This window comes from Nymphalis io, chromosome 6 (assembly GCF_905147045.1).
Source record: "Nymphalis io chromosome 6, ilAglIoxx1.1, whole genome shotgun sequence".
NCBI lineage: Eukaryota > Metazoa > Arthropoda > Insecta > Lepidoptera > Nymphalidae > Nymphalis > Nymphalis io.
In genome coordinates this window covers 12,796,373-12,808,466 of record NC_065893.1, presented here as the reverse complement: position 1 = coordinate 12,808,466, position 12,094 = coordinate 12,796,373, and the positions used below count along the sequence as shown (strand labels likewise).

The 12,094-nt window shown below is 32.4% G+C and overlaps 1 protein-coding gene across 1 annotated transcript; it reads right to left on the bottom strand.

Moving 5' to 3' along the window:
- Positions 1-271: 271 nt before the first annotated feature.
- On the bottom strand, positions 272-11,687 carry LOC126769241 (aminopeptidase N-like). The gene is made up of 14 exons (XM_050487879.1): positions 11,110-11,687; positions 10,521-10,673; positions 9,688-9,975; positions 8,470-8,650; positions 7,807-8,084; positions 7,141-7,309; positions 4,660-4,837; positions 4,000-4,103; positions 3,347-3,520; positions 2,792-2,979; positions 2,397-2,573; positions 1,220-1,366; positions 723-801; positions 272-517 (listed from the first exon to the last, which is right to left on the bottom strand). Exons 1-14 carry the CDS (start codon positions 11,685-11,687, stop codon positions 299-301), a joined length of 2,913 nt encoding a protein of 970 aa, XP_050343836.1. The 3' UTR covers positions 272-298.
- Positions 11,688-12,094: the final 407 nt, after the last annotated feature.

Sequence of the window (12,094 nt, the reverse complement as noted above, 5' to 3'; positions counted from 1 at the left end):
TATACTTATATCTCAAATGAAAAAAAAAAACAAGTATTAAAATATTCTGCAGATTTTTTAACTACATTTACTATCTTAGTAGATAGAAAAGAGTATCAATTTTTTTAGAACATGCTGTATAAATGTTATAACTTATACTGTATAAACTTAAAATTAGCAATTATTAATAAATTCTTAAGATATTAATAATAATTCGAACTTAATTCAACAATGTTACTATTACACATTACATTACATATTACGTAATATTTTATACGAAAACCCCAATAAACATTTATATTAAATAAATATAAGTTATTTAATAATTAAATAAAGTAATAAATAAAGATAAAGTAAGTAAAAATGTAGAAATCAATATTGTTGGTGCATGATTTGCGTTGATCCAGTCGTAAGCTTCCTCCATTAGGTTGTCGTTCCAATGCTGATTTTGAATAATTATTCTTCTTGCTTCGGCGGCTGCTACGCTCGAATCACCAAGATTGCTTATCGAATCCAATGAATTTACCCAAATGTTAAACTGCGGACATATATTTGTAATGTTAAGTATGGTCTAACATGACTCAATGGTTGGGACAAGCAAGTAGCACTGGTTTCTTATGTGCTCAATTTGTGTTAATAATTAAGAAAACGCCTTAAGGAAACTTGCATGTCTGTAATAAAATAACACTAACTGTCCAACATTTTATATTTTTACATAATTGTTGATACAAAAAAATACTTACATCACTTGCAAGCTCATCATTCAGAATATTATCGGCCATAATAAATACGACCTCGTCAAGTTTTTCTCCTCCGCCATACCTGAAATCATTGTATTGATTATAAATCACATTCATGCATAAAACAATAATTCTATCAATATCGATAATTACTAATAACTATATATACTGAGGGAGTGTATATAGTTCCAATTTCCAGACTCTGGGCTGCTACCGAGAATTTTTCAAAAGAAAACTTAATATTTTTTTATTGACCAGACCTGGGAACCCAAGACCTCCAGGTCTGCGGCCTTACATCTAGTTACTAGACCAACGAGCCAGTTAATAACACTAAAGCTCCTCGATAGATTGTCTTTGTCTGATTATATAAAGATTCCTAATATCAAACAGATCTTTCATGATACGAGTGGAGTTTCGAAATATGACGTTAGTCGACTTTCTAGTTTTATTAACATTACGGCCAAATTAGTATACTCATTTTTTAATTCTATATGACTTACATATTCCTTATCGCGCCAGCCCGTGTTGTCAAAAAGTCCAGCGCGTGACGTGCATTATCAAAACTCGAAGAGGCGACCGCGGCGAAGATCTTTAATCTTTCCTCGGGTGTGTAATCAGTAGCAGCACTAACAGTTTCTTCAAGCAATCTAAAGATTATTTATTTTTGAAAATATTAAAATAGGTACAGCAAGTCATAAAAAAACCATTTTATTTCTACAACATATATTTTCATACAATTACGAGTTCTACATTTCTTTATAATAAAGTTGATTTTTGCGATTTAATGCATTTGGTACCGGAATAAATCGAGCTGATTATGAAACTCGATTTTTTATTACATTATTATAGTAAACAATCCATATATAGCCCCCATAACAGCATGTGAATGTCCCACTGCTGAGCTAAAGGCCTCCTCTCCCTTTTTTGAGGATAATGTATAGAGCTTATTCCACCACGCTACTCCAGTGCGGGTTGGTGGAATACACACGTGGCAGAATTTCAGTGAAATTAGACACATGCAGGTTTCCTCAAGATGTTTTCCTTCACCGTAAAGCACAAGATGAATTATAAACACAAATTAAGCCCATGAAAATTCAGTGGTGTTTGCCCGGGTTTGAACCCAAGATCATCGGTTAAGATTCACGCGTTCTTACCACTGGGCCATCTCGGCTTCATAACACAATTAGACAAATACAGAATTTTCTTAGATCTTTGAAATAAGAAAAGTATCGCAAAATATCATCTCTTTTTATAGATTACAAGAAGTATATTTTTTATTTTTTATGGAAACAAACAGTATATAATAAATTTCGTAAAAGAGCAAATATTAATCATTACCACTATATGAGTCTACAATAATTAATTGTCTAACACATAACAAAGTACGTAGTACGTACGTAAGTAGTAATTAATTAGAAATTAGTATTAAGAGAGAGAGGATAAAATGCCAATTACTAATAATATATAAATAGTTAATATAAGATATTATTTTTTTTTTCATTTATTTTGCACGCCTTCTCTCAACCTTTCGTATACATAGGAGTACGTTTTGATGTTCGGTGAAGAATGCAGCAGGGCTAAGTTTGCCTTTTGTGTTATTTAATTTTGTTATGCAAAAAAATATAAATAAATAAGAAAGTAGACATATCGAAATCATTATTTCAAGACAATTCTTACTCTGGAATGAAGTCCTCATCTTGCGAACAGGCCAAGGATTCTAATATGACAACACGTTCGTAAATTGAAGGTTCAATTTCCAATCGTTCGCGTAGAGCATTTATTACATCTTCATCACCTTCTCTCACCATGGTACAGTAAACTGCTGGTCTTATATCCCTTGGTATGTTAGGGTTTCTGTGCGAAATAAAATAATACATTTTTATAATATATAGAGAAGTAACAGTAATAGCAAGTAAAGCCTGTAAATGCTTTAAACAATTTAAGCACTAGAAAATTTATTGGTGCTTGCCCGGATTTATTCCGTAATTTTCGGTTACGCATGTTCTAATCTGAACGTCTTAAATTAGAATTTTTTTTACATGATTACTTTAGCGTTTCTATTTCACACTTACACTGCTCCGTTATTATTGGGATCGTAAAATAAGTCCACTGCAGCTGCGATGCAAGGATCGTACCCAGAGCGACAAGCGTGGTCCATCACCATACCTCGTGTAAGACTATCCATAGCCGGCTCAGTTGCAGAGCTTGGTTCAAAACCAAGTTCTTCTTCAAATAACGTTATCGTTCTGCGTATCATTCTCTATAAAAACTTGGATATAAGTACTATGCCTATGCAGACATACGCACCTACTACCTCAGCAGGTTTTAAAGATTACAAATCTATCTGGATTCAAATAAAAAATAGTTTTAACTGCGAGTTGATAGTCAGTAAGGACAAATTAATGTATAAGTATAGATTATGCTATTAAGAAATTTAGAATGATATTCACAATTAATTTATTATTTACAAGCTTTGATTGGCTATATCAATTCTAATAGCCAATAACAATGCTGAGTAAATGAATTTTAAATAATTCGATGTGTACTTTTTAAAATTAGAACAAATAGTTTTCCTTTTATAACTGTAGATAATGATTAATATAATTCTAATCCACGCGTATACTTACTACATATACTCCTTCATCTAATTTAAAGAGACGCTTTCTCAAAAAGTCCATGTTTCTAATAAACGAACGCCACACAGCATAATCTAATTCATGTTCCATGGTAAGGGCAATCCGGAATGCTATGTCGTAGTCGAGTCTTCCAGCTCGAGCCAAATTAAGGGAATCATCAAGTACCTGAAACAATTTTTTTGATGTGAAGTATCTATCGGTGTGGCTTGGAGGTCTTAAGTTCTGGAGGTCTGTCATGTAGTTTTCGCTACCGCTTCCCATATGTGTGTCACGAGTATAATATATATTTCGTTTCTATATATATATATATTATTTTTTAAACCGTATTTATTTATCGCTTTTGTTTAATTATATATTTATTAAATAACTTTTCAAGGCATGGGTATATAAATATCGCTAACTTCGGAAAATTGAGATGTTACTAAGATTTTTTTGACAGACGTCAATTGTTATACGAATTCTAAACTTCAACTTTAGTCTTATAAGCTCTACTAGTAAAACAAAGATGCTGATATTACAGTTATTTCTTTATATTTAATATATGTTTTTATTTATTTAACTGTCAAATTTCACGCAAAAATGATTTACAATTATAAAATAACTTTTAACATATGATAGAAAAAAAATGTATTTTTAATTCTTACAGAGGCCCGATTCAATGGATGTATTGTTTCTCTCGTCTCTGGGTCTTCTAACGCTGCAATAATCTTGTCCCACAATTGGTCGTCGTAATTCACGCGGTAGTAACCTTGAATTGGAAAAATAATTTTGATTAGGACGTTAAAGCGTAATAAGCAAACTCACGTCACATTCGCATTTCTAATATATGTAAGGATTCCTTGCACTTTTCACAATTGCACAATTCACCGCCAAGATGTTATGTCCATCGGGCTTGTAATTACACTGGCTTAATCACTCTTCCACCATCACTCTCTTTGGGTAGGTACCACCCACTCATCAGATATTCTACCGCAAAACAGCAATAAAAATATTGTTGTGTTCCGGTTTGAAGGGTGAGTGAGCCAGTGTAATTACAGGCACAAGGGACATAAAATCTTAGTTCCCAAGGTTGGTGGCGCATTGGATATGTAAGCGATGGTTGACATTTCTTACAATGCTAATGTCTAAGAGCGTTGGTGACCACTTACCATCAGGTGGCCCATATGCTCGTCCGCCTTCCTATTCTATAAAAAAAAAAAAAAAATAAACAATACAAAATTGGTATTTGGTATAAAAACAGATGAGTACCTATCTAGATAATAGAGCTACCACCAGGAAGAACATTTGACTCCAATGGTACTCACCTTGACCTTGTAAGTTGAATATAACCCAGCCATCATCTTCTATTTGGAAATTTAATTCGAGTGTATTTTCCATCATAAACTTGGGTTGAATATCATCAAAGTCCGGGTCAGCACTAGTTGTATATGATATTGGCACTAAATAGTTTACTTGTGGTACAGTGGAAAAGCTAAATCGTTGCTAAAAAGAGAAAAAAACTAAATGAGATTCACTCAAGGAGTCTTTTATAAGCATTTTTATCGTTATTTAACAATTTTATATACCAGTAATAAATCAATTTCTTTTAAAATGTTTTTGAATTTCGGCTTGCACATATGGCTGGCGGAGCTGGCTGGATATATTATTATGAATTCAGATAAATACGAATATATTGAGTTAATTAAAGTGCTATCGCTGCGTTTATGAGTTATTGGATATGAAATTTGTAAAAATACTAAATTGTTTGCTCATGTCTGCCTCTGAGGCGAAGGTAAAATCATCCTGGTAAAAAAGAAAATCCGTGAGACACACATCCAGCATTGTCACTGTTTTTTGACGTAGAATATTTTTTCCAAAAGCATTGCGTCAATTAAAAAAAATACAATTTGCCTGCTTTCAATTGACAATGCAGCGCTATGATGATGCAGACACGGTCCTTAAATGTTTCTTATTTATTTGTTTGTTTGTTTGGGAAACAGCATAACATAAAATGTTTATCATTTGATAACAAAATAAGTCGCATAAGCCAACAAAGTTTCCACTTTAACAGTGAAACATGGAGTGTACCTAACCAGAACAAGTTGTTTAGCAAGTATTAAAGTATATAAAATAAAGTATTAACAAGTAATTTAAAAAGCAGAAAAACAAAAAAAAATACGATAAGAATATTAATGACAAATACAGTTTTTTAAGGCTTCTAAGAACTTAAATAAATTTACGTTAAAGATATCTATAGTAATGTAACGTTTATTATAATTGTCAGTTGCTCTTACCAAAAAGCGATTTTTAGCATAGTTCGATTTACACATAGGAACATAAAAGGTATGTTTTGAACGGGCAATGGAATGTAGACACTTGATATTGATATTGTTGAATAAGGACATTGAAACGACAAAATTATTTACAATTTTGTAAAGAAAAACCTGATCTTTACATTCCCTGCGTTTCTCAAGTGACAAAATATTAAGCTTATTAATAGAATTAGACTCACAATTCATCAGTAAAAAACATTTGAATGACTCCATTGTGGAATGCAAATTATTAAAGCGGTTATCAAAACGTGCAATCAACGATTTTACATATATGATTTGGGCTTGATTAGTGTTTATTTTATTAGAGATTGCATTTAATTTTGACTTATATTATTGGTAATTTTTTTTAGATATTTTACAAACTGGACACTTCCATCTAGTTTTATTCATAGGCAGAATCTTTTTAAAATCGCTTTCGTTTATGCCAACACATGAGTAATGATACATACTTTGACAAGCCGTCCATTTAATCATTTCTTCTGTTCTAACGATCTCCGAACAGTGTTTACAATCCATTTTGCATATATATTATTATCACAAAAAATGTAGGTAGAAAAAGGTAAGACTTTGCTTAACAGTCCGATAGTTGAATTGCAGTCAAGCCAGCGACCAAAAGGTCAGAAGCGCCGAGAAATACACGTCGCTTACGCGTTCACTTCAAACAGTACACATTACTATAGCAATTTAATGAATAAATTTGAAATTTGTAGCTTAAATTTGTATAACTCAAATATAGATTTAATTTAACACATAAGTTATAGTCACTAACACATACTTTAACTATATTACAAAAGTTCAGTCCCGATTATCGACTATACACTTTTATAGAATAATTATTTGCTTAGCCATTACACACAGCTGTTAACTGGTATGGAACTTTTATCATTATTAATAATGCCTGACCCATGAGCAAATCATATAGAAATTTTATTCGTTAGCTCCCTAGCCAACAATTCTGCCAACCGTCAGCAAAACGAACTGTTCTTTTTTATATAGTAACCGGACACGAGAAAAACTGTCAAGAAATTTAGGTGCTACTCTTTTTAAATAAAATTCTTATTCCGTTCGAGCTGAGCGATTATAAAACAGAGTATCCAAAAATATTAGAAAAGTTACAACTAAGATACTTTCAAGACTCGTCAACGTGAGCATATTTTCTAATAAAGTTTCTAAGAACCACGTTTTTATCTGTCTTATGACATGTAGTATTGGATTTATTATATATATGTTTAAACTATATATAATATAACTATGTATATATTTTGTAGCGTATTATTTATGTGTTATATTTGTATTGTTAATGATATAATTTACTAATTACCGCCTTCACGGATTAACGTTTTGTTTTGTTAAAAGTCGACTGGCAAAGAATGCCTTCAGGCATCCAGTACGTCTTTTGTACTAACTGCATATGGTCAATAAAGTTTTTAAATAAAATAAATAAATAAAACAAACTCATAATCAAAGTAATACCTGTGACACAACCACGCCATTTTGATGCATTCTAACATTGATGAGAGGATATCCATTATTAGTTAACCAGTTTGCCATAAAGTCGATATTTGAATCTACCAAGTTCTCGCCAGGTAATTCACTCATAATTGCGTCGTAGAAGTTTTGCAAATTTATAGGTTGTAAGGCCCTGTGATAGATGTAAGATAAAATTAGTACAAACATTTATATAGTTTTTTATTTAGCCTCCATCGACTAAGCATAAGGATACTGAATCCTTGTTTTAATTTTGTTTTTCTTGGTTGCTCTCAATTTTTTAAAAAAAGAACGTAAAATAGTAAATCTTAAATTGTAAAGATTATCGTATTTTACTCAAACAAACCCAATTATGAGTTGTGTTTTTTCTACTATTTAAGGTGATACAATTACACAGTTCAAATACTACTAATTATTTGATATTGTTAAATATGTATCTGCAACTACTGTAAGTAGAATTTTTTTCTTGAAAACACACAAATTTTTAAACACTTCCAATTATTCGACTACTTTTTTTATTTTAGCTGTTATATGTCAGTTAACTTTTTAGTATTTGACTAAAATACAATTACATCTAGAATATCTGTATTCCTATAAAGTAAAAAAAAACTTAAGTATAAATTAGATAGCTTATCCTTATCTTTATCTCACCTGCTTGTTAGAAGTGCTCTTGCAGCGTCTTGTATAACATCCGTTTCGTCATCACCAAGAATTAATCTAAACATTCGTAGCAATGCTGGAGCTTTATATTTTAAAACGCCAAACACATGAAGTCTTATACGATTTTCTGCAAAGATATTATCGGCTGGCTGTAGGGCAAGAGCATTTGAAAAGGAATCATGGAGAAGACTTTCTTGTATGAAATCCGTCGTAAATATCGCGTTCATATCGATTAATGTATCATCTGGACCTTGAGGATTTGTTTGAAACTGTAAAACATTAAACATTCGATTAATTATTGAAGCGCATGCACGTACATAACGCATGAGGAGTGTGCGTCCTAATTACTTAGTTTATTTTTTAATATTTTAATAAGGTAAACATATTGCCTAGTACTTTTTTACTTTTTATTCCATATAGAAAAGTATTTAAGATTAAGATTTTAAACCAATTAAAATATACTTTATTCAAATTGATCTGAAAATCATTTTTTATCCTACTTTTTACAAAATTAGCAAATGTGCAGCTACATTTACTTCCGTGTCCGTTTATTATTAAGATTCTTTTTTCTGATATGTATCATTCTGTAAAAATACTTAATATTTTTTTTATTAAACTATGAGTCAAACATGTGACGTAATTATATTCACTCACGTCTTTTGCGATATTGTAACCCGCATAACTGCTAAGACCAGAGATTATCCACTGATGTTGCCAGTTTTCTGGATATAATGTGTATCCAAACCACTGTTTCGACATTCCTTCAGCGATATTTATTAGAGCCAACTTCCTTTGTAGTACAGAACCGGTTCTTTCCATTAGAATAAAAGGTTCCCTGAAATAAAAATGAAAATGATGAGATAAAATCTATGTGTTTCATACGTCAACAATTTCAATATATTATTCATCTAATCTATACTAACAATAAAATAAAGCTGGAATTACCAGTTTATATAAAACCTTTTTGTATTTGATTCCTCAATCGGAAGAATAAGGCTATTTAACATCACGCTTTGCCCACAGTGTAAGTCGAGATGCCCCAGTGGTAAGAACGCGTGAATCTTAACCGATGAACGTGGGTTCAAGCCCGGGCAAGCACCTCTGAATTTACATGTGCTTAATTTCTGTTTATAATTCATCTCGTGCTTTTCGGTGAAGGAAAAAATCGTGAGGAAACCTGCATGTGTCTAATTTCATCGAAATTCTGCCACATGTGTATTCTACCAACCTGCACTGGAGCAGCGTGGTGGAATAAGCTCCAAACCTTCTCCTCAAAAAAGGGAGAGGAGGCCTTAGCCCAGCAGTGGGACATTTACAGGCTGTTACTGTTTGCCCACAGGGGTGCAATAACCTTTAACGCGAGTGAAACCGCGTAGAGCAGCTGTATAACCCATATAGGTAGTAATGTTAATTTGCTATTATTTATCACTAATGGACTTTCACTGATTGATATTACCGTAAAAATTAGTCAATTTGTATGTTATGCTAATATTTTAATTAAATATATATTTTTCTTATTGTCTATATCTATTTGAAAATGATTTTTTTTTATAGAATAGGAAGGAGGACGAGCATATGGGCCACCTGATGGTAAGTGGTCACCAAACGCCCTTAGACATTGGCATTGTAAGAAATGTCAACCATCGCTTATAGCCAATGCGCCACCAACCTTGGGAACTAAGATTTTATGTCCCTTGTGCCTGTAATTACACTGGCTCACTCACCTTTCAAACCGGAACACAACAATATCAAGTATTGCTGTTTTGCGGTAGAATGTCTGATGAGTGGGTGGTACCTACCCAGACGAGCTTGTACAAAGCCCTACCACCAGTAAAATTTATTTTATTGTAGAAAGTCTGATAAGAAACTCACCAAATGCATACTGTAGATAAAGCGTACCAATCTTTTGATACATCAGGTATCGCTATTATATGCAGTCTTCCATCTTGATTTGCTATTATTTCGTTGTGTGGTTTTTTTGTCCATTCGTTCAAAGCTACGTAATAATTATGAATTGCAGCTGAAGCTAGGTCTTCTTGATTTGTAACGCCTTGACGGACGTATAAATGAACATTCGCCACAGGTGAACCGACATTTCTGAAATCATGTGCTACCATACCCCACAGATGAGCCGGTCCTTCTAATGGTCTGAAGGTTGTTCTACAAAAAATACAAACATATGAAGTAAGTACTTATATTGTCACAGTGTTTTTGTAGAATTCATGCCAGTGAGTCAATCATTAAATTATTTCACTGGTCACTGAATTTAAGTGTCTCACTGCTGGGCTAAGACTTCCTTTTTTTTGAGGTTTGAACGTTTCTTTAATGCGGGTTGGTGGATACTTATGTGGAAGATTTCCTTCTGACACAAGAAGGTTTTGACCGCCGAGTACGGGAAAAATCAAATTGAGAGGTATTTGCCCAGGATGAGTCCATAAATTTCGATAAAGTTTTGTTTAGGCCATTCCACCACGAATATATTCAGAAAGTTTGGCAAAAAAAAATCAACCAAAGTATAGTTTAGCAAAAGCTAGTCGATATAATCGAATTTGCGAGCTTATATGCGTTTTAAAAACTTCTTAGTTCTTAATAGCTATTGTATTAAGCGATCATAATTATCTTTGAAATGTTACTATAATATTATAAGGGTTGCCTAATAAGCATATTATTCAGATTACCTTAAAATTACATGAAAATGTACTCACTCACTATCCGGAGCTAGCATGGCATTTGTAAGTACCGTTTCATATCCCATATCTTCGAACGTAAATGTAGTAATTGTAGATAGATTAGGCTCATCCATACAGGGAAAAACACGCCTAGCATTCGTCGCATGAAGATTCATTGCTATGTAATCTCTGTAAGGTGTTATAAAAATATAGTAAATATAGTATTACGTTAGCTTAGATTTGTTATAGAATGTTTGGGTATTTATTTATAGTAGATGGTAATTGTCACTGTGATAAATATTTACCAAGAAATGTTTGCAACATCAATGCATTTGAAATTAAAAATGTGATTATTTAGCGGTAATTTAACAATTTGGTGGTACTAATTCAGACAATCTGCACAACGTTATACCACTGGTATTAAACCGACACCGGCTTAAAATAACTTTGAACATAGTCCACGTTTTATAAATTAGTGAATTTGATTACCAAATTTGAGATTTGTTACATATTTTGTTACGTTTGATTATTGATAGTTTTTTTTTTGTTAATTTAAGTTATCTTTTAGAGCTTTAAGACAATGATGATTAAGAGAATATTGCTTTCAAAATTCGAGAATTCTTACGTGTCTTGATATTTTCCCATATAAAGTCCAAAGCCATTATCCCTTAATGGGATAGTGTATTCTACGATAACAACATAGGACGTAGCCGACTGATCTGGCGTAATTTCTAATTGTTGATTAGCTAGTCTGAAGCTTGCTGCCACTGCATTTGCACTTGTTAATACGCCGACCAGAACACTAGTCACTGTTAGTTGTACTGCATTAAATAATATTGCATTTTTTCTTGTAGCTTCAGTTAGTTGAACGTCAATTACTGCCCTTCCTGTAATAGTGTTACCATCTCTCTTGAATTCAACACTATACCGTCTTACTTCTTGACCCGGTCTTACATTAGATCTGAACAGAGATCCATTTTTCAAATCGAGTGTTCCATTTCTGGGTACTTCTTTTACATTATTTACTGATTCTGTTGTAAAAGTTTGAATTGCCTCAATAGGCGTCTCTTGTACTGTATTTGGATAAATACTATCTGTTGTTTGTAAAGTCAATGGTCGAAGTATCGGTAGTGACCTTGCGTTATTCAAAGTTATGAGACTGAGGTAAATAATAAATTGCCACTTAAACTTAGTCCGGGCCATTTTTGGAAGGCCGGTTAATACACACTGCAATGTCCCATACGAACACAAGTTCACAACTCAATGATCCCAACTTGCAAAGAGGTCGATTCCGTTTAACAGACGAGCAATGCTGATAATGTCATATCAAAGAGATACTAGATAACAATTGAATTTGACAATAGCTGTTCAGTGCATATATAACATTTTTAAAGAATTACATATTTTTTGTGCGCAGTTTAAATCTGTGAGACGTTTCATCTTTTCAATATTGTAATTGAAATCTGTTTTAGGTACTTAAGTTATGATTAAAAAATTGAGATAGAAATATTTGAAAGAGCAAAATACTAATACTGACCCTTATTTAACAGTATAAAGCTGATTGTTATGATCATGAAAGTTCTAATTTTAAATTTATTATGATATACAAA

Bases quoted from the DNA above. Each gene is read 5' to 3' on its own strand.
- LOC126769241 (XM_050487879.1), bottom strand. From the start codon at position 11,687: ATGGCCCGGACTAAGTTTAAGTGGCAATTTATTATTTACCTCAGTCTC. The intron at 9,976-10,520 runs GTGAGTACATTT...TATTTTTTGTAG, and splicing joins ATGCTAGCTCCGGATAGTGA to AACAACCTTCAGACCATTAG. The intron at 518-722 runs GTAAGTATTTTT...ATATGTCCGCAG, and splicing joins ATGATGAGCTTGCAAGTGAT to TTTAACATTTGGGTAAATTC.